General features: G+C 36.1%; 4 protein-coding genes across 4 annotated transcripts; 3 read left to right on the forward strand and 1 right to left on the reverse strand.

Annotated features, from left to right (window-relative positions):
* Positions 1 to 542: 542 nt before the first annotated feature.
* LOC113274597 lies at positions 543 to 3,444 on the forward strand. The gene is made up of 4 exons (XM_026523984.1): positions 543 to 802; positions 1,491 to 1,545; positions 1,948 to 2,308; positions 3,080 to 3,444. Exons 1-4 carry the CDS (start codon positions 578 to 580, stop codon positions 3,099 to 3,101), a joined length of 663 nt encoding a protein of 220 aa, XP_026379769.1. The 5' UTR covers positions 543 to 577; the 3' UTR covers positions 3,102 to 3,444.
* An 859-nt stretch (positions 3,445 to 4,303) lies between these two features.
* On the forward strand, positions 4,304 to 6,276 carry LOC113274598 (5-amino-6-(5-phospho-D-ribitylamino)uracil phosphatase, chloroplastic-like). The gene is made up of 2 exons (XM_026523985.1): positions 4,304 to 4,463; positions 4,754 to 6,276. The coding sequence occupies exon 2, from the start codon at positions 4,864 to 4,866 to the stop codon at positions 6,028 to 6,030; it is 1,167 nt and encodes a 388-aa protein (XP_026379770.1). The 5' UTR covers positions 4,304 to 4,463; positions 4,754 to 4,863; the 3' UTR covers positions 6,031 to 6,276.
* A 4,461-nt stretch (positions 6,277 to 10,737) lies between these two features.
* Positions 10,738 to 13,266, forward strand: LOC113271822 (protein DETOXIFICATION 27-like). Its single transcript, XM_026521746.1, has 8 exons — positions 10,738 to 11,055; positions 11,153 to 11,694; positions 11,816 to 11,902; positions 12,008 to 12,064; positions 12,168 to 12,406; positions 12,519 to 12,637; positions 12,714 to 12,800; positions 12,890 to 13,266. The coding sequence occupies exons 1-8, from the start codon at positions 10,738 to 10,740 to the stop codon at positions 12,926 to 12,928; spliced, it is 1,488 nt and encodes a 495-aa protein (XP_026377531.1). The 3' UTR covers positions 12,929 to 13,266.
* A 2,288-nt stretch (positions 13,267 to 15,554) lies between these two features.
* LOC113271823 (uncharacterized mitochondrial protein AtMg00310-like) lies at positions 15,555 to 16,103 on the reverse strand. The gene has a single exon (XM_026521747.1). The coding sequence runs from the start codon at positions 16,101 to 16,103 to the stop codon at positions 15,555 to 15,557; it is 549 nt and encodes a 182-aa protein (XP_026377532.1).
* Between the last annotated feature and the right edge of the window lie 6,403 nt (positions 16,104 to 22,506).

The following is a 22,506-nucleotide window of genomic DNA, read 5'->3' on the forward strand; positions in this document are numbered from 1 at the left end:
CTAAAATTCGTAATTTAAGAAATATGACCGTGTTAAATTATAAAGGTCAACTTTAGAGGGGAAAAAGAATTTAAATGGGAAAGTCATCTTTGGTTGGAAGGAGGTAGTATTTATTTGTATCTTTTGTTTGATGAACCAAAGTTTTATAGCCTTGAGGTTTTCGTAACATCTAATTTTTGAAATAGTAAGTCATCTAAAATTTCTCTAAAATAGATTCACTTCTACCATTTTTCAACATTTTTTTTATCGTTTACATCGGTTTTTGCAGCATATTTCTTGATAAACTTTTTGATGACCAAGTGTTGGATATTTGGTGAAAAACCATCTTATATTTATAGAAAAATAAAATAAAATAATTTTGCTTTTAAAGATAAGTCGAAAGTAAAATTGGGTGCTTAAAAAAAAGGGGGTAAAATTGTGGATTTTTATTGAAGGGGTTTTGGTGGTGTAAGGCAAGTGTAACAAATAAAACGATAAGATTCTTTTTCTTATAAAAGTAGTAATTACCGAATTTAGATGAATCTGTATTTTCGTAAGACTCGGATTAGACTTTTTGGAAGAATTAAAAAAACCAACCATGGAAGAAGAAAATCAACAAAAACCTCCAACTCCAGTTCCGGCAACTGAACTACCGCAACCAACTGAAAACCCTAAAATCCCGACTCAAAATCCTTCTTCTCTTCCTCCTCTTCCTCCTAATCATACCGCCAAGAAGAGAAAGCTTGCTGATAATGTTGATACCAATAGTAAGTGTTTCAAGATCCGTGCAATTGTTAAAGATCTTCGCCCTAATTTCATCGAGGTATGGTTCTTTTCTTCTGTAATTTCCTTACTGGGTTTCTTCAACTTTTGATTTCATACTGTAATTGGTTATCAAGAACATCAAAAGAACAAAAAAAAAATTGGAACTTTTTACAGGTAGTGGGGTCTGTGGGGTTAGTTTGAAATTGATATAACAGTGAAATTTTACAAATTAAGCTCTAGGGTTACAGTAGTATCACCGATTAGTTGATAAATATTGGAATTTTTCACCCGAAAAACTGCTGGTTTGAGGAATTACAAGTATTTGAAGCAAAGAGTGAGCTTTCTAAGGTTTTGGTTTAAATTGAGTCTTGATTCTGTTGCTAATTTTTGGATAACTTAAGTGAAGGTTTATTTCAGTAATTGAGGGTAATCTGGTCTTAAATGGATCCAAGTGATGGGTTGGAACTGGAGTAATTTCATTTTACTTGTGTGCTTCCAGGCGATTGCAATGTTGTACTGTAGGAGTCTGTTCCTTGAGCAGTTTAAAACTTCAGTCCACTGAATGGACATTTTTAACCTATTTGGGGTAATGTTTTCATGAGTGGATTATGATTTCAAAAGTAGGAATTGAGAGCTCGTTTTTAGATACTTCGTGCAGCATATTCTGCGTATGGTTTACGATTTTCATGGCCTTTGTTTTCTTATATATTCTGTATGTGAAGAACTTAAGTTTTGTTTACTTGAAGGTTCTGCGAACTCCTGATTTCCGAAACAGTAAAGCTGCGGAAGAAATTAAAACAAGTAAGTTCATCTTTACTGCAGTGCCTTTTGGCCTTACAGCATAAATTGTTAAATTTTTTGTAACTTGTCTAAAATCTGATTAACTTTCTGTGGGCTATCTCTCAATTATTTACTATCTTGTTGGAAATATTCAATATTGTTTGACATGCATTTAAGTCTACGGAATATGAATTTTGGGCCAAAACCTTAAGAAACTTGAGTCAAGAACAAATTGAGATGAACTAGTAGTTCGTCGATTGTCTCAAGCTCTGGCTTCGGGTTGGTTGCTTGCTGCCTTATAAGCTCGGCTTTTGGACATATTTATATTACAAGTTGTCTAAATTCTTGTGAGATGTGGGACTCCTGGATATAAAATTTTAGATGAAGATCTCCTTATATTTTTGTGTGCTTTGCAACTTGCAGAGATGAACCTCCTGATAGTTTTGTATAAACAATTGGTGTCTGAGACAGTCTCAACTACAACTTGCAATTCTGGGGTTCAATCCTTGCCAGGAGAAAGCAAGGTTGAACAGATCCCCTTGGAGAAGCTCCCAGAGGAAAAGCTTGCAGCACAACCTCAACCTCCACCTCAACCTGACCAAATTCCACAAAAAGTAAGTGAACCTACATTGGATGTGAATAACTCCAACAGTGCCGTGCAAGATGTCATGTTTGAAGGGACATATGTTGTTGGGGGTTCGAATTTTGGTTGGAATTTCATCATGCATCCTGGTGGTAAACCAGTCTATTACGGGGTAACAAGAGAATCACGCAAATTAGCGAAGTAAGTATCTTTTCCATTTTCTTTCCTTGTCTTGCTGTCGTATTTGGTATGTCATATCCGATCATTTAGATCGGATATAGGGAATTTTTTCAAAAACTTACACTTATTAGTTATTAGTAGGCTATGACTTAGGAAAGAACGATGGTTTTCAGATCTGGGTTTCAGTTCTAGCCTTCCCAACTTGTTTGGGACTAAAGGCTTAGTTGTTGTTGTTGTTGTTACCCATATTAGTAGGGTAGTCATAGATCATTGCCAATAGTTTCATCGTTTGTGTATTGCTCTTCAATCAGATGCCTTGTATGGTCATTCTGACATTATAAACTCGAGATTTTCCATTTTTTCTTGACGTTTATCATGGAAAAAAGAATATGATGCGTTGAGCTACTCTGCCACTATATTGTATTAGTCAGACTGAGACAAGTCAAATTCTCCAGGCAAACATCCCCCTTGAATTTTGATTGATCCCGTCCAAGAAATTTTAAGCAGAATAATGAAACCCTTACTGAATATTTGTGTTTATTCTAGAAAGTTTGGTATAATTGTTGGCCAAGATTTCAATGACTTGGCTACATTTAGTCCTTTTGAAAATTGTCTACTTGGACTAGCCTTGTCCTGGTTTTGAGTAAGTAAGATTCGCGCATGCTTACTTGAACCTGGACAAACAAGCCTGAGCTGCAACAGCTCAAACTTGCATTGTTAGCTGAATTTTTTCCCTTTCTGTGGTCCTCATTTTTGTCTCCTACTAACTATAGATGATCCCAATTTTTCCAGGGAACCTTGCTCGGACAAGTAAAACCGTCCTTGTCCCACCACCCGGAAGTGTCCAAACTGCTGCAAGGTTAATGCACGTTTCGTCTCAGATTCAGCTGCATCGACCGCCAATTCAAGACGATTGTGCCTCATTGCACTTTGATTTCAACCCATCGATGGCGTACATGACTTTTGCATGTTTTTCTGTAGACCAAGTACGGTGGAATGTAAAGTGCAGTTCGTTTGCACACCTGTAACATTAGCTTTGATTTAGCTCAGGAAACAACTTGTAACACGACTAATGAATTTAACGGTGTTTTCTTGTAAGGTTAACTAAAACCTAATGAATTTTTTTTTACTGTTCCAATTATTGGTTCCTTCTGAAACTTTAAAAGTTTAATGAAGTTGAAATAATTGGGCAAAGTATTATTGAAGAAAAGTATTTTGTAAGAGTGTCTTAATCAAACAAAGTCATTGTCCTTAATACTTGAAAGCAAGCTTTAAATTTTAATTCTAAAACTGATAACTGATAGCAAGTTTTCTTTCTAGAAGATGAGAAGAAGAGAAGAAAACCCTGGTTTTCGTGTGTATTACGTCTACTTTTCCAATGATTTGCTTAATAAGCTTTCACTATTAAACTAATTAAGCTTATCTCATGGAACAAGTCCCATTTGGTAGACCATAAAACACCTTTATTATATTACTGGATTAGACTAGTTGCATATAATTGGAGTATGTGAAAAGAGGGACAGAAAATGTTAATGTCCGGCGTCCTATGGAGAAGCCTGTGAAGTTCTCCATAAGACTAAACCAACTTACGGAGAACTTTTTTCTAACTCAATTCACTAGTCAGATATTAATTTATACCCGACTCAGATAGCTCCGAGTCAGAGAATCAGACATTGTATCACATTTTTGAAACAAACAATGGCGTTTGATTTAGAACGAGCAATACATCGAGTCAGATTCAGATCTCGAGTCAGATCCAATGTAGCCCAAAAAGAACAAAGGCTGTTGGTTTACTGATGGATTGGCTCCCGCTCCGCTAGAAAGCTCCGACATTATCTTGGTAGTTGTCGACTAAAGCAGCTCGTGTCAATCAGGTAAATATATCCATATTAAATTAACAGCCACGTGTGGGTCAAACAAAGTAGCCTCTTCTCTCCATTACCCTATTACCGACATAGCCGGTGAAAGTCGTCTTCTTCTTTCAATGGCCGTCTCAGCTCTAAAATTATAAACCACAAAAAAAATCTCTCTTTTTTTCTTTTCTCTTCAACAAGCAATTATCACCCAACACCCATTCAAAATCTTCATAACCCAATCTTTACATTCTCGCCCCACTCTCCTCTTCCTCCTCCTTGTGTTCATCATTGGATTTTCCGCTTTGCAATTCTTTTTTCAGGTTCTTTCAATTTAACTTATGTGTAAATATATTACATAGTTTTCATTTTATCGTATATATAATTTGAAAAAAAATTCGAATCTTTACATAGAAAACTAGTTCAAAGTAGAAATTTGTAATATTTTAGACCCCCTCTCCGATTTTTTTTTAGAAATTAGGGTGTGCTTTATTTTATTCCTTGTTTGATTTCTGAATTCAGTTTAGGTGGTTGGTTTGATTAATTTAGGTGCTTTTAATTGTGGGTTTTTACTTATTTTGGGTTATTGTTAAAGTCCTTAATTTGGTTTTAGGTGGGTAGGAGTTGAGGAGATATTCTTCTAGTTCAACTAGTTTGAAGAAGGGGTTTGTGTATTTAGCCTAATTGATAGACTTGGGAATTCAGTTTAAGGTTTTATAAAGAATGGTGGATTCAATTGCTTCAACATCTCTACTTGGGCACAGACCGGTTTTTCGATGTTCCATAAACAAGGATGGGTCATTGAGACGAAGGGTGAATGATTTCTGTAAGTTTCCGGTTAATGAATTCGTTGGTTGTCGATCGATATGTATAAGTTCAGTTTCAGCTCAATCAAGGAGGAGTGACAAATGGGGAAGTTGCCGAAATGGGTTTGCAATTAAGGCGCTTGCAGCGCAATTGACTAAAGAAGCATATTCATATAGAGAAGAACATCGAATTCCTAAGAATTTAGGTTATCCGGTTGATACAGGTTCGAGTAGGAGTTCTGCAGGTTCTTGGCCGCCACCAAATATGGCTGATAATTCTGCGATTCATAACCCGTTACTTCGTCAGGAAATGATGGGTTGTGGTTGGTTAGGTGCTATATTTGAATGGGAAGGAGTGATTGTTGAAGATAATCCTGATCTTGAGAAACAAGCATGGTTAACGTTGTCTCAAGAAGAGGGGAAACCTTCCCCGCCAACTTATATGTTGAAAAGAATCGAAGGGATGAAGATTGAACAAGCGATTTCTGAGGTGCTTTGTTGGTCGAGAGACCCGACTAGTCTAAGAAGAATGGCTAATAGAAAGGAGCAGATATACCAAGGATTGCAAGGTGGAATTTATAGATTACGAGCAGGTTCTCGAGAATTTGCCAATGTTTTGATGAATTACAAGATTCCCATGGCATTGGTTTCTACACGTCCAAGAAACATAATCGAAGCAGCAGTTAGGGTCATCGAAATGGAGGGATTTTTCAGCGTGATTGTGTCCGCAGAAGATGTTCATAGAGGGAAACCGGATCCAGAAATGTTTATCTATGCATCACAGCTTTTAAAATACATACCGGAACGTTGTATTGTGTTTGGAAATTCAAATTCAACAGTAGAAGCTGCTCATGATGTTCGAATGAAGTGTGTTGCAGTTGCTAGCAAGCATCCTGTATACGAGTTGTCTGCTGCCGATTTGATTGTAAGACAATTAGATGAGCTATCCGTGGTGGATTTGAAGAACCTTGCAGATATTGAGTCCCCAGAATTCGGGTTTGGAGAACCAGAACTGGAAATGGAGGAGGAAGACGAAGAGACGCGCCCGTCTTCAGCAGTTGGAGTTGATGACAACTTCTGGTAAGAAAGTATCTCTTTATTTAATGTACAGATTACTTAGTTGCTGCACCTAATTCTTAAAGGTTATCATGAATAGGTCTTCGGTTACTTCTCTTTGTCATGTATATTTGGTTCAGACTGTACAAAAACAGGCACAAAAGAAAGAAAAAGAAATGGTGTGGGATGATCTCCCCACTCCCCCTGGGCTTACCCTTTAGATATGTTGTAATATGCACTCGTCTCATAAATGCAATATGAAATTTGCTTGGAATTCTCACTTTGTGGTTACTTAAAAAATCTAAATAACTTTGGACATCTGTGTAGTTTCGCCAATTTTAGCTGGGAAATTAGAGCTTAGGTTTGTGACCTAGACTACAATGTGTCCAAGACTCCTAGCATCCTCTGAATACAAGAAGAGAAGCTGCTGCCTGCTCCATTTTATTCGACCTCCTCTTGCAGCATAGAGAATTGTTGAACCATGCTGCAAAAAATACGTGTACCTTACTAAACCATGCATAAAATACAATATATATATACATATATATATAGCTGAGTAACATATGTACGACAGAAAATTAAAATACTAGATTCCTGCTGCTGCTGGCCTCATAATATAAGAAATTTATGGCTCACGGTGTCAACACCTCAATGTTTGCAGCTGCTTCTGTTTAGATAGAGGTATCCCTGTGATTAAAGCTGATAGCATTAATATTTCAGTGCGTCGTAACTACTTTGTGGGATAGCTATAACTGAACTAGTTCCATCTTTATTCCTGTGACTGTGGCTATTGTGTAATTTGCTTTGGCCGTGTTACATGCATGTTTCATGTACTCTGCTATTTTGCATTCTAGTCACTCATGACCATAAATATCCTCATAATTTAAAATCTGATCCGAGATCTACCAAGGTGATCTAAAATCTGCCAGTTGACTGAAATCTGCCTTTGACCCAATGTCAGCTAGCTGACTGCAAGAAGAGTTGTTAAGTATCCAGGTTGGTCATAACTGTATAACCTGTCTTAGTTGCTGTTAATTTTTCCTTTGAAGCGTTGCTTGCTGTTAATGTGTGTTCGTTTTATATGATGTGTGCCTAATCTCCCAATATATTAGAAGAGTTATTTGTCTATTGACTAATCTCCTTCATGTCCTTCTGTAATCTACAATTTATCTCTAGTAGGTTTTGTAATTACTTCACTCTGTAAACTCTAGTCTAGTAGATTATAACAACTGTTTGTATTAGACCTACTCTGTAGTAAAATATATAAATCCAGAGGATCTAGTGATGAGGATTGTTTTGTTTTATATGGATTTGGTAACCCTGTTGGAATTCGGTATCCCCTGTATCACTGTTGCTAAAGGCGGGTACCTGTATTTCAAGGAAGGGTACCAATTCATATAAAACAAAATAATCCTGACCACTGGATCTCTGGGTTGATAGCCTCCCTAGCAATAGGCTTTAATTTCAGTATCAAACATATTTACTGTGCATTATGTACACTATTATACTGTACATCTAGGAGCCCCCTGCCAATTCCATTTTAGGGCTACAAGCGAGGCCTCTCTCATTCAAGCCGAGGCCAGTCAGCGAGCAAATTTTGATTGTTTCACATTACAGACACAGATTTTGATTACACTCCTTAAAGTGGTGAAGGTGGATAAACCTTCATTGATTGGTATCCACACGAAAAACTGAAATTTTGGGGTATAGGGTAGTGTGTCCCTAGGTAAGAAGTGGAGGGTTAAGGGTTGGGTTGTTGATTCAAAGTTCTGTATGTGGTTGTGTATTTGCGTGATGCTGTGCGGTTCCAGATAGTCTGATCTGGTGGATATTCTTTAGTAACTGGAAATGCTGATTCGATTGATTGGAGTTTTTGTTAGAAAACTGGAATTGCGGGTTATGATCTTTTAAGGTATTGAAATTTTTGAAATTTTGATGAATTGGATTTTTTTGTCAGAAAACTATAAATTGGTATGATTATAGAGCATTAACTATTCGAATTGGTTGTTAATTAGGAATAGCTTCGTTAGTTTTTCATTTTGTGAAAACGTCAGAGTTGAGAGGTAATCTTTTAATTCACTTTAAATTATGATCTTCTTTTATTTAGTTCTATGTTGTCTAATAACTAGTTCCTTTGTTAGGCACGCAGACTATTAGTTATGTTGTCTACTAATTATTAGATAACATAGAACTAAACAAAAAAAAATTATAATTTAAAAGTGAATTAAAAGATTACCTCTCAACTCTGAAGTTTCCACAAAATGAAGAACCAACGAAGCTACTCCTAATTAACAACCAATTCGAATAGTTAATGCTCTATAATCATCAATATATTCGGTTACAACAACATCGATTAAATTAAGAATCCCAATTTATAGTTTTCTGACAAAAAAAACCCAAATCATCAAAATTTCAATACCTTAAAAGATCAGAACCCGCAATTCAAGTTTTCTAACAAAAACTCAAATTAATCAAATCAAGAAGTTGTGCAGAAATTTTGGTTGGTCACAACTGTATAGCCTTCTTATCTTAGTCACATCTTATCTCTAGTGGTTTGCTTCATTACTTCTTAAACTTTTGTCATGAGTTTATATTATAACAGGTTTTTCTGTTTACATCAGACTCGGACATCTTTGCAGGAAAAAATGAACTGTATTTTCTGAGAAGAGAACTTTTGTTTTGCAAATTAAATGGGCTTTAATTTAGGGCTCCAAGCGAGGCATCCCTCTCGTTTGGGCCCAATGCCGGTCCAACATGGCAGATTTGGGTCACGGTTGAGATCTCGAGTCCTGACTCCTGAGATATATATAGTGTCACAGGGATTTATTTTATTTTTGCCCTCCAGTAACGAGACTAAACAGAACTGGAAGTCTTGGTGTCGCAACACCTGTAACATAATTATTACGTAAATTAGCTAAAAAACTTGGCATACCGCCAATCCAAACTCCCTCATGCTTTCTAGAAGTACCATCTTTAGCCAACCTATAGTTGGCATACCGCCAACCCAAACTCCCTCATGCTTTCCAGAAGCACCATCTTTAGCCAACCTATCAGCGACGTTGTTGGCTTCCCTATATCTCTGAGGATACAATTTAGATTTGGAGTACACTGGCGGACTTAATTCTAAAGAAAAATCCTACCCCAAAATACGAAACGTCTGTCTCATTCAAATGCGTTTATCAGTTGTACCTCAAACAGGTAGACGTCCGAATAATGTTCGACCTCCTGGTATTATGAGGAGGCCTTTGATCCACAGGCGGAATCAATGCATGTGCATTGCCAGCATACGAACGACACAGAATGTACTTGCTCCATATGAGACAATGGCACACTGTTAAATTCCCAATCGAAGATCTTCACGGTGCACTATCTTGGGCTCTCAATTTTTTAATGTTTAGGTAGAAATATCCCTGGACGAGATCTCCCCCGTCTTGTCTGCTAGTAAATATCTTATCTATATTCCTCCGACTGTTATTTTATTTATTTTTTATTTTTATAAGAAGAAAAGGAAAATTGATTAATATTAAAATTTCAACCTGAGATTACATCAAGGTTCTCTCTGATGAGAGTTTTTAGCCAGTTTGGCATCCGACAACTCCAAGTCTCCTTATACTAATGTTTTGCTAGAGAATTTACAATTCCATTCCATTCAAGTTTCTAGTCACATGACTATAGATCCAAGACCTAAAGATTTCAGCTTATATATTTTGCAAGAGAATAGCTTATTTTGAAGTCTGTTAAAAGTCAAGCCGGCCTTCAGTGATATGTAGTTTGGTATCCTCCAATGTGGATCACGTTTTCCCTGTATTCTACCTTTCTTCACATTTTTCCTTCATTTGGTTAAATCTTTTGCTAATAATGATCACATGATTCACATCCATCATGAACCAATCATTCAAGTAAGACCCTACTGCCCAAAGGATAATAATATTTGTGAAAGCGAAGTCTACCTAAAAAAAACTGCCATAAATGTGAAAGAGTCGACATGATCATCTAGTAGATATTTTCTTAGATTAGTGTGGTTGAATATTTTCCGAGCGAAGACTTTACTTGACTTCTTATCTTCAAATAATGGAGGCTGTGCCAAAAAACAGGGAAATTCGAGGAGCCTTGACGGGTTTGATCACCTACCCAAAAGCTTGCCTAATTCTGCCACAAATCGCTTTAACATGGAAATTTGCACAATTATTTTTGACTAAGAAGAGATGGTTATACAGCTGCGAACAACCCGTATATATTTGCACTATAACTTTTCTTGCAGCAACTAAGAGCAGGTTATACAGCTGCCAACAGCCCGGAAATTTGCGCAACTCTTCTTGGAGTCAGCTATATAGTCGACAGACCTGTCTTGCTTCGGACCTCCAGCCTCCACTCTTCCTACTGCTTCTAGATTTTCTCATGTTTACTCGCAGTTATAGGTGCTGACTGACTTACAGTTAATAATAAATTCTGGCATCAGATGGTCTGGTGGTGGAGGTCAGTTATGAGATCTTAATAATAGTTACAGGACCCCCAACTATTTAATTATCACACTGAATAAGCTAACAACTTTTGTTTTTGCATGGCTCCCGTTGTTAATTTAAAATTATTGATTGATTCGTTTATAAAATGAAATTTTTGTCACGTTTCGGTATTTTTAATTCTTGGGTAGGAACAGACTGATAGGATCTGTAAATGGAATATATCAGAGTAGCATAAGTGGTTGGCATCAATCGAGTCACCAAACAAAGAAAGAATGGAAAATTGTGAAAGTGGAGATGTAGGAGATGAAAGAAGAGAAGAGATGAAGGTTCCGTTGTTGAAAGAATATTCATCATCGAAGGAGATAGAACTGAAAAATGATTATAATCAAATTCATGGCGGTTTACGGAGGAGAGTTTGGATAGAATCGAAGAAGTTATGGCGTATCGTTGGTCCAACTATCTTCACACGTATAGCTTCTTATTCTTTGAATATTATCACTCAATCTTTTGCTGGGAGTTTGGGTAACCTTGAGCTTGCTTCAATTTCACTCTCCATTACTGTTATCCTTGGTTTTAACTTCGGCTTATTGGTATGATTTTTCTTGATCACTTTAACTGGCTTTCATACACCCCCTTTATCAGTCTCTTACAAATTTATTTTTCTTCATATTTTGTGTTGTTCATTAGTTAGGAATGGCGAGTGCATTAGAGACATTATGCGGACAAGCTTACGGAGCTAAACAATACCGTATGCTAGGAATATACTTGCAACGTTCTTGGGTTGTTTTATTTCTCTGCGCAATTTTACTCTTACCGGTATACATATTCACTTCACCGATTCTTAAACTCTTGGGACAACCAGATGATCTAGCTGAACAATCTGGTCTAGTGACTATCTGGTTGATTCCTGTTCATTTCGCCTTCGCTTTTCAACTCCCATTACAACGATACCTTCAGTGCCAACATAAGACACCAATTACTGCGTATGTTTCTTGGTTTGTTCTAGCGTTTCATATCTTTGTCAACTGGTTATTCATTTACAAACTCGGTTTCGGTATTATTGGAGCTGCTGTAACTATGAATATTTCATGGTGGATTATAGTTTTGGTATTGTGTTGGTATGTTGTTTGTGGTGGTTGCCCTGAAACTTGGACTGGCTTCTCTACTGAAGCCTTTTCTGGCCTTTGGGAGTTTTTCAAACTCTCCGCCGCTTCTGGTGTCATGCTATGGTACGCATATCTTGTTTTTCTGACCATATTAGTTTATTTATTTATTTCTTTTTATTTCTTTTTTAAAATTCAACTTTTTGTTGCTTCAATATTTATTTGATGGTACATGTGAAATTTACAGTTTGGAGAACTGGTATTATAGAATACTGATTTTAATGACTGGGAACTTGAACAATGCTACAATTGCAGTCTCAGCTCTAGCAGTCTGGTGCGAATTCTTTACTTTTCTTTTGGATCTCGGAAAATTTCTTTCTCGTCATTAGCTTTTTAAATTTTTTTTATGTGGGAATCTGATGGTGATGGCGATATACAGCATGAGCATAAATGCATGGGAGATGTCAATTCCGTTTGCTTTCTTCGCTGCAACTGGGTAAATGGCTAGTACTCCATACACGCGCATTTGGTCAGATAACCACTTTTTGTCGTATCTTGAATGCCTGAAAGTTCGTACGTTTCACCTACTAATTTATCAGAGTAAGGGTTGCAAATGAGCTGGGAGCAGGGAATGGAAAAGCAGCGAAATTCGCTTCCATAGTTTCAGCCATAACGTCTTTGATAGTAGGGCTTTGTATTTGCGTTCTGATACTAATTCTTCATGGGAAGTTGGCGACCATTTTCACCTCCAGCAATATCGTCATCGAAGAAGTTGATAATCTTGCAATCCTCTTGGCCATCACAATTTTCCTCAACAGCATTCAGCCTGTCCTCTCTGGTATTTGCCACTTTTATCCTACCTCACTCGCGTCTTGTGTATTCTTAGACACAATTTTCTTTCTCTTCATAGCCCGCTAATAAGTATATATTATATCAACTCGATTGATCAGGGATAGCGGTTGGTTCAGGATGGCAAGCGTCTGTAGCTTACATAAACATTGGCTGTTATTATATAGTTGGACTTCCACTTGGTGCCGTCCTCGGATGGGTTTTCCATCTTGGTGTCCAGGTATGTTGCAATGCAAATTATTATCATTTGTTCCTAGGAACGTTGGAGCAATCATATAAAATGCGAACATTTACAGGGTATATGGAGTGGCATGATTGGCGGCACTGCTATTCAAACCTTGATTTTGCTCATAATCACCATTAGATGTGATTGGGATATGCAGGTGATTCCTTGTTCACTCACTAACTCAAACTCAATTTTCTCTGTCACTCACCTATTTTTTTTTTCTTTTTCATCATTCTAAATTTGAAGGCTGAGAAGGCAAGCTTGCGAATGACTGCTAAAAAGTAACGATATTGCAAATTGAACCAAAATGGATTTTGTCGAAAACAGCAGAGATGCATCTGAGGTAGACGTGCATGTATGTGCAACACTAGAAGGAGCCAAATATCCTCGCTTTCCTGGACCCTGTTGAATTATCTTACGAGGCTCTCTTTGTTAATTGTATTTAAATCTGTGGAGTATGTTTAGGCTCTCTATTTCCAGATGGATGGGATACTCCTTAAATATCCATAATGATAGAAATGTGAATCCATAAGTTGGTTTAATGGTGTATGTGAACCCCGAATTTAAAGAGTATCCCATCCATCATTAAAGAGTACATCCCACCTAATTAACACTAATCCCTGCATTATCTCCTACTTAGGGGAGGGGCCATGGCAGACGGCACACCGTCCAGTCTTTTTTATGGTTGTCGCCCCAGCTTAACTGATGATGGCTTATTCTTTTAATGCCAAATTAAGACGCACATATGCTATAATTCTACTGTTATACAACTAATGTTTGGCTGCATTATTTCCCTCGTGATTCATGCAGTGATCCCGTCGCATACGTAGAACACTTCAGGAGTAGAGAGAAAGTATATTATAATGACCAGGAATTTATCTCCTTAATTTGGGGTCCGTTTTTTTTCCTTTCCAACAAAATTTTGTTGTCCATTAGTTTGCTTAAACAAATTCTATCTTCGGTGGTAGACTGGATCAATCTTTTATGCAAAATTCAATCAGAAAGGTTAAGACTGATTGAAAACCCAAATTAAGCTGTTTGTACTTTGTGTTAGAAATGAGTATCCGCAACAAATAGTGACCATTCTTTTTAAAGTGAAAGTCATTTGTCCAAATATTTTTAAAACATGATTCAAATGGACGACTAAAAATTAGTATGGGTGAAATGGCCACCAAAAAAATAGCAAGAATGAAATTGGATTCATCCTGACTTAAACTTAAAAAAGAGTGAGGATGAAACTGGATGCATCCTGATGTAAATTAAAAATAAGAAAAAAATATTTGAAAATGGGTAGGATGAAACTGTTTACATCCTGACTACTTTTTACATTCTCGTCCATTTAAACAGTATCAAATTTCATATGTCTTTTTCACCCAGTAATTATTGATTTTGATCTTTTAAACTGATTTTGTGTATTTTAAACCATTCCCAATTTAGAAATGCTTTACAGATTAGCACTAAAGTGCATCCTTTTTTTCTAAAAAAAAAAAGCAACTAAAGTGCATGCATCCTTTCTGTATGGTTTCACTTTTTTGTCGTATGGGCATGTAAGTATAATGATTATGAGTAACATATCTTTTTTTTTTTTTTTTTTTGAAAGTTAACAATTCATAAAAAGAAAACTAATTTAGGGAGGTAGTAACCCTTACAACAGGAAGAGTAGAGTCATTTAGTGTTGGGCCTTTGTCAAGGATCCTGACATTAGATTTATCTACTTCTTGATCATTGAGAATACAAGAAGGAGGATTGTTGCTCCATTCAAAATCAGTTCTAAAGTTCTTAGCCTCTTTGGTTAGAGTATCAGCTACCCTGTTTGCTGTTCTAGGTCTAAAATAAAAGCCTTTAAGGTTGTTACAAAAAGAAAATTCTTGCCTAACTTCATCCATAATAGTTTGGTTTTGCCATGTGATTTGAAATAATTCTCCATTCAGATAGTCAATAAGATTCTTGCAATCGCCCTCCACGCTAAAGTCTGACAGATTCTTTGTTCGAGCCCATTTTGTTGCATGAAGAAATCCTAAAGCTTCCGCTTCTTCTGGTGAAGTTGCTGAGATAGGTCCTGCTCTTCCATGCTTGAAACCACCTGCATCATTTCGAAAGATTATAGCATAACCTGCTGGGACACTACTTGAGATCCAAGCAGCATCCAAATTTATTGTGTTACGGCCAGGTGCCGGAGATTGACATTTGTTGTTCTTATTGTTTCCTATCATTGAGTCTTTTTTGTGAACTAGGTATTTTTCCTTATGCCAGTAAGCTAAGTGTCTCTGTATTTCTAGTGCCACTTGCTGATGTGTTTGATGTTGACCATCAAAAGCTCTATTACATCTTTCCTTTCATATGACCAGATTTTGGTCAATATGATTTATATATTAATAATGTCATTGTCCTTTCCTAACCATTCTTTGAAAACTTCTAGGAAAGTAGTATTTGCATTGAAATGTGTATCAACAGGGCAAGGTTCAGTATCCCAAACGGCTTTTGCAAAATTACAGTGAAGGAAGATGTGTTCAACAGTTTCAATCTCACAACAACCAAAGGCACAAGAGGGGGAGATATCAGATTGAAATATTTCCCTTTTACTATTAGTAGAAACAACATTCTGAAGACATTTCCAAGCAAATTTTTTTATTCTTTGGGAGATATTAAGAGACCATAATTTCTTCCAGAAGGCATTTGGTTGTCCTAAATTGTAATTGTTTATGGTTTTTTCTTGTATCTTATTGTACATGGATTAGAATGTGAAGTTCCCTGAATTCGTAAGTAACCATCTCAAGGTGTCTTCTTTTCCTAGTCTTATTTGACATATTTTCAGAGCTATGTGTTTAGGGAACAAAGAGTGAATTAGGAAAACATTTCATCTTCTAGTATTGATGTCTATAAGATCCTTCACCAGACTTAAATAAGTATTTTAGGTAGTCTTGTAATTCTTAAGGTTCTCTTCCAGGTCAGGAATCCAATTATCCTCCCAAATATTAACTTTCTTTCCCTCTCCAATTTCCCATATATTGTTTTGTTCCACTAATTTTATTCCTTTATAGGTGCACTTCCAAATCCAAGAACTAGAGGTTGGAATGTTTGCTCTAAAAGAAGAAGTTTTCCTGAAGTATTTAGGTCTAAGTTGAGAAACCCAAAGAGCCTTAGGTTCCTTTAGAATTCTCCAAGACAATTTGGCTATAAGAGCTAAATTGAATTTATGGGCATCCCTAAAACCTAGTCCCCCTTTATGGATGGGTTTACAGAGACAAGAATAAGAGGCTGGATAATAACCTTTATTATTAGTTTCTTTCCCCCACCAGAAATCTCTCTGAATAGCATCTCTTTTGTTTGTTATTTTCTTTGGCAACATGAAGCAGCTCATCTGATAAGTAGCTAAGTTTGCCAGGGTATCTTTGTTTAGTATCATTTTGCTGGCTTGTGCTAGAGTTTTTCCTATCCATTTCTGAATTCTGTGCTCCATTTTCTCTATAATGTTTTCGAAAAGCTTTATTTTGAATTTATCTATAAATAGAGGTGTTCCTAAGTATGAATCTTTTAAATTAATATGTTTGATCTTTAGGATTCTACTAATCATTCTTTTGTATTTAGGCTGAACTTTCTTGCTAAAGAAAATTCCTGATTTATCAAAGTTAATTAATTGGCCTGAGACTTTACTGAAGTTGTCAATGAGGTGAAGAGTGTTGTGACATTCCTTTAGGTCATCTCTAATGAATAGAAGGCAGTCATCCGCGAAGAACAAGTGAGATATTGAACTATTTTTCGGTGTTATTTTGATTCCATGAATTTCTAGTTTTTCTTCAGCTTCTACTAGGCTTCTAGAGAAGATTTCCATACATATAATAAAGAGGTATGGGGATAAAGGTTCACCCTGCCTGGGTCCCCTAGTAGGCTTGAAAAACTCGCCTGGACAACCATTTAACAGAACTGCTATAGAAGTTGTAGATATACAGGTATTGATTAATTACAGAAGGCTTGATTAAACCCAAAAGCTTTTAAAACTTTTAGGAGAAAATCCCAGTTCACGCTGTCAAAGGCTTTTGACATATCGATTTTTATTCCCATACCAGCGTGTTTAATTTTCTTTTTTTTGAAAGAGTGTATAATTTCCTGAGAGATTATAACATTATCAGATATCTGTCGGTTTGATAGGAAAGCAGCTTGAAACGGAGAGATTATGGAGTCTAAATGCGGTTTGATTCTATTAGCTAAAAAATTTTCTATTATCTTATAGATAGTATTACACAATCCTATTGGTCTAAACTGGCTAGGGTCTTTGGGATGTCTATTTTTAGGTATCAGGAAAAGAAAGGTTTTATTGAATTCCTTATCTAACTCCCCAATTTTGAAAAAAATCTGTATTGTATGAGTTACCTGTTCTCCTACAATGTCCAAATTCATTTTGAAAAAACTTGTTGGGAATCCATCCAGACCAGGAGACTTATTGGGTTTTAGTTTCCTAAGGACTGTCAGAATTTCTTCAGCTGTAGGGATTGCATTTAGGATTGAGTTATCTGTATTAGAGATGGAGGGGGTAATATTAGTTAAAAGATTAATATTCTCAGAAGAAATTATGTTATCCTCAGTGAAAAGGTTAGAGTAGTATTCTTTCAGCATATGTCTAATTTCCCCTTTCTTAAAAGTTGGCTCTCCATTGCTCTTATTAAGGCACTCAATATTATTCTATTTCCTTCTCTTGAGGGTTTTAGTATGAAAGTATTTTGTATTTTTTCTCCTAACTGCACTGTGTTATCCCTTGATTGTTGTTTTTCTATTGCTTCTTGAGTGTCATAAAGTTTTTCTAATATGAAGAGTTTATCTTTGATTTTTTCTTCTTTTCTATACATATGACTAGAATTATTAAGCTTATCTATCTGTTGTAAAATTTTCCTAATTTCTTTAGTTGGTTTACCGAAAATATTCTTTTTCCAGAAGTCTAAATTCTATTGTAACTCTTTTATATTAGAGATAAGAGTATTAGATGGATTATCTTGAATTATGGGGTGCTTCCAAATGTCTTTAATGGTTTGAATACACGACAGTTCTTTTTGCCATGTGTCATAGTATTTGAAAGTGAATTTGTGATTGGAAACAAAGGTATCCAGTTTAAGGGAAATTGGGCAATGATCAGAACCCACAACTATTACGTGATTTAGCTCATAGTTTTGAAATTTTGTAGTCCATTCATTATTTGCTACAACTCTGTCTAGTCTTTCCTGTATATTAGCATTTCCTTCTCTATGATTGTTCCAAGTGTATCATACCCTGAGAAGCCTATATGTCTAGCAAACCAACATTGTTTAAAATATTTTGGTAGTATTCACTATCAGATTTTTTGAAGGTTAGTCCTCCAATTTTGTCTTCTTGACTAAAGATCATGTTTAAGTCCCCTAGTAGCATCCAAGGTGTGGATTCTCTTTCAACATGTTCAGCTATTTCTAGTAGGAAATCCCAAGCTTTGTGTCTATTATGAGGATATGGACTGCCATAGAAGCAAGTTAGAAGCGATTTCTTAGACTCATGATTTGTCTGAACTAAGATATTAATCATGTTAGTATTCCATTGTACTATTTGAAAAGCAAAACCGTCTACCCATGCTAATGCTAAACCTCCTTCTTTCCCAATTGGGTCTACAATGTGGATATTATGGTAATCTTTCAAAAGAGATTTAACTAGGTGTCTTTGAGATTTTTTTTCTGACAAAAAGAGAATTTCAAGTTTATCTATATCTATAATTTGTTTAAGATGGTTTTTTGTGAAAGGGTTTCCACATCCCTGCACATTCCAGGCTATTAATTTCATTGTTATATCTAAGTTCTCTGCTAAGGATGTCGAAAAGTAAATTTCACTATTTAGCAGTACCAAAATGAAAAAAAAACTAAAGAGAGAACAGGCAATCCTGGATCACAAGAAACAATGGCAAAATAAATTAACAAGAAGCACTTCTGAGTAAGCTAAATTAGAGGGTTCAGTTTGAAATACCTGTGTATCCTCGTTTTGATGTGAAGGGACTAAATTTGGGAAGGGAATTGGTTGATAGGTACTTGAGCTTGATCGATGATTAGCCATGTTAGAACCGTACTGATTAATTTCAACAATCTTCCCATCTAAAGAAGGGATTGAACATAAATGCTCCAATGAAGAAGAAGAGATAAAATCGGGCACTGAAATTTTAAAAACTAATCTTAGCTGAGTCAATGGAGTATGCAATGAGGATGATGCACTAGATGAATGATGAATGCAATTTGAGAAATACCCATCGTTGTTTATAGGCACTGATGGAGAAATTAGGGATTTAAGAGATTCCTCCAAAACAAGTGAAGAAAAGGATAACCTTCTAGCAATTGAATTGTCGGCAAAAGACTCTAAAGGTGTTAAATGGTTCTGAACCGGAACCAACTTTTCCGGTTCTATTCCATCATCGAGATTAGCCATCGCACCAGGTTCCATTTCGGCTAAGACTCGGAATCACTAAGACTCGGAATGATTCCGAGTTAGCATATCGGAACGATTCATTCGACGAAGGAATCAGTATGAAATTCTCAGGGATATTAAACGGGAAGATTCTCTTGCCCAAGATCGAAGAGGATGCAAGTGGTGTATCTTCATCCGATGAAGAATAATCAGTAATTATAAAAGGACCAAGAACATCATAAGTGCTACTAGGGTTAACATGCGAGGGCTGAGAAAAATGGATACTATGTAAGTTTTCAAGGGCGTCATCTCGCAGTGCCGGTTCTTCATCAACATAAGTTCTAAAGATATCGTGAAAATATTCTCTAACACCAGGTTGGCTGAGGTATTCTTGTATTTGAACAGGTACACTAGTATGATAGAAGTTATCTTTGGGGTTCCATACTTGAACCAAGACATCATTCAGCCAGTTCATGTCATCACTTCGGTAAGGGGAGTTAACAGATATATCATAAATATCTTCTAAAGGTCTGCCTAATTTTACAGCACAATTTTCAACCTTGTGTCCCAATCTCAGACAATGGAAGCAAAATTTAGAAGGAAGGTTACGAAAATTGAAATAAATGGAAGTAAACGGGTATCTTCCTACCTTAACAAGCAAATGATGGACGAGTGGTTTCTAGATATTAACCCACAATAGTACTTTTGGAGTAGAATCTGGAGACGTGCTTCTATTACAAACTCTAGCTACTTGACCTACTTTACTCGCAATTAATCCGAGCATTTATTCTGCTTTATGTTCGAACTTTGTATTTAAGATGGAAGCCCAAATAGGAATCTCTTTGACCATGTCAGTTGATATTTTCATTCCTTGGTAAGCCGTTGTTACAGCTAAAACATTACCAAAAGGGTACCAAGGACCATTTGTTGCTATCTAGTGGAAATCTTCTTTATTTCTAAAGGTGATAATAAATAAGTTTGGATATATTTCCCTTAAGAGCTTTCCTTACTTCCCATTGTGGTAGAATAACTATAGAAAAAACCCTAGCCAGAATGCTATATTGTTTAATGCCAAAATCTCTAATGAAAGTAGGAGGAGTGGGAAGCAGACCAATATTTTTGTGGTTGGCCATTCTCTGCGCTAGAGAGAGACAACTAAGGTGTTTATAGAAATCATGGTTTGCATTCATCGTAAAAGAGAAAGAAACTGATTAAACATTGAGAATGAAGGAAGAATGAAAGAAGGGCATAACTTTTATATGAGCCGAGATCACCAAAGATGCGCCTGTCCAATGTGATCCCGTGATCGAAACAAAAACCAAGAAAAAATCGAATTTGAAAATGGCCAATGAACTGACGGCAACTTATCCTAGGACTAATTTTTTTAAATTAAGAACCAGTACGAGGCATAGACCTAGATAAAAGAGAAAGTTAACAAAATATGTTAGTTTAAAATATCCACTCTTTGAATATTGTAGTTGTGCTCTCAATTAATTAACTAGGCCTCTACATAGCTGTATAAAGTCTATCTATTCCATTTCACCAAGATAGGCCACCGAGAAAATGTCAATCTGAATATGACACCTCAAAGAAATTTGAAACTTAATGCTCAGAAAAAAGGTTGCGAGAAACTAAGCATTTTATACTCATCCCATCTAGAGGTAGAACACCAGTAAAAAGCAAAAGAACAAAAGTCGTCGCCTATGAAATAACCTATCATCCTAATATACTAGAAAACCCAGATACTCAAAGTAATCCTATGGATAAGAGAGCTTAAATTCCCGGAAATATCGAAGCAATGCCAGAAGTTTATATTGTTCAACACGATTAACCCTGGTAACCAAAAACTAATCTAGAAAAGATGAAAAGCCTAGATAAGTAAAGGATATTACTAGTCACTCGCATTCATGAAAATGCAGAAACATAATATTGATGGGGTAGGGTAGATAAAAACTGAGATTAGGAATTCGCAATACAGAGGGAAACATAAAGCTTTGAGAAGACAATAAATGTCGATAAGTCCAAGAGATGAGGCTGAGAGCAAGCATTCACAGGGAGAGTTAAATTCAATGAACCTTGCAAGTTGAAAATACTTATAAAGGGAGGACCTGTACTAATCCTAGAAGCATTAAAACACCAAGAAACCTTAGATATTCACTAGGTCTAAGACATCCTCTAATCTCCAGAAAGTCTTTTAATGGCTTGTGATCATGAAACCATTCCTGAGGGTACTCCCATATCAATGACAAGAGTTATGCGATGTAGAGATGATCATCTCCATAGGATTCAGTACTATTTTTGTTATTTCTGTGGAACTAACTTGTTTCTTCATGCAGAGCAGGCAAAGTATTTAGTGTATTGTAAGCTCAGTCCAACTATCAAGTTAAGTTTGAAAGAAGAAGTAAGAGAAGAAGCTGAGAGGAAGATGGCCCTAGGTTTACCAATTTCTTCAGCTATATTGGTAAGCGAGATGCCTCCAGGCTTTGAGTACACCTATGTGCAAAGTATGGAAGCAAGATACAACTGGAACAAAGGCAAAGGAAATTTTGCAGCCACTGAGGCCGCAGAAGCACGATGAGAAATAGTCATGTGATTCAAGCAAAACTAAACCTCAAGGAAGTTGACAGTTCAAGAAGAAAAAGAATGGGTATTAAGTGATCTTGTTTTTCTATTGTGTCCTTTATCTTTTATCAGGCTTTTCTTTCTTTCTTTTTTTCTTTTTTTTTTGTTTAAAGATTAATCCCATGTAATCACTGGATGAATCATTATGAAATGGGACTAGAAATTTCGTTACTATGTCTATGAGTTTTAATTATAAGAATTTCTAAAGCTTTTAGATCGAGCAATTGGGATCTCTCAATATAAATCTAATCAGGATACCAAAAGACTAAGAAGGAAATAGACAAGAAGATTTTCTCAAAGAAATCAGAGATTTATCTGAATAAATTTTCTCTTAAAGAAACCAGAGTTTATCTGATTAAGTTCTCTACCAAAGAAATATGAACTAAGATAAGCTATCAGACCAAACAAATATAAAAAGGGTAAAGATGAAGCCAAAAAGAAAACCTCCTCAGGTTATCCTGAATTAATCAAAAGAAGTGTTAAAGGGAAGTGCTATGACAATCATAATCAGGATAGTTGGAGGATTGATATCCCACAAGAATGGTTTAACTAAAAGAGAGAAGCGATTAAAATTCTAACAAAAATCTCCTAGAGACACATCGGCAAAGAGGTTTCCGATGTAACTCCAGATTAAACCTATACTAAGATAAAAGCAAGGTGCAAGAAAAGATGCCTAGAATAGAATGTAATGCATGAGATGCTTTCAAGAAAGAGATAAATGCATGAATGTTCCTACAATGACTCAGCCCAAGAATGAAAGAAAAAGAAATCCCACTACCGATTCAATGTTGTTTAGGATAAATATCGAGTCCGGCTCTTAGTTACCTATC

The sequence above is a fragment of the Papaver somniferum genome, chromosome 4, assembly GCF_003573695.1.
Source record: "Papaver somniferum cultivar HN1 chromosome 4, ASM357369v1, whole genome shotgun sequence".
NCBI classification, from domain to species: domain Eukaryota; kingdom Viridiplantae; phylum Streptophyta; class Magnoliopsida; order Ranunculales; family Papaveraceae; genus Papaver; species Papaver somniferum.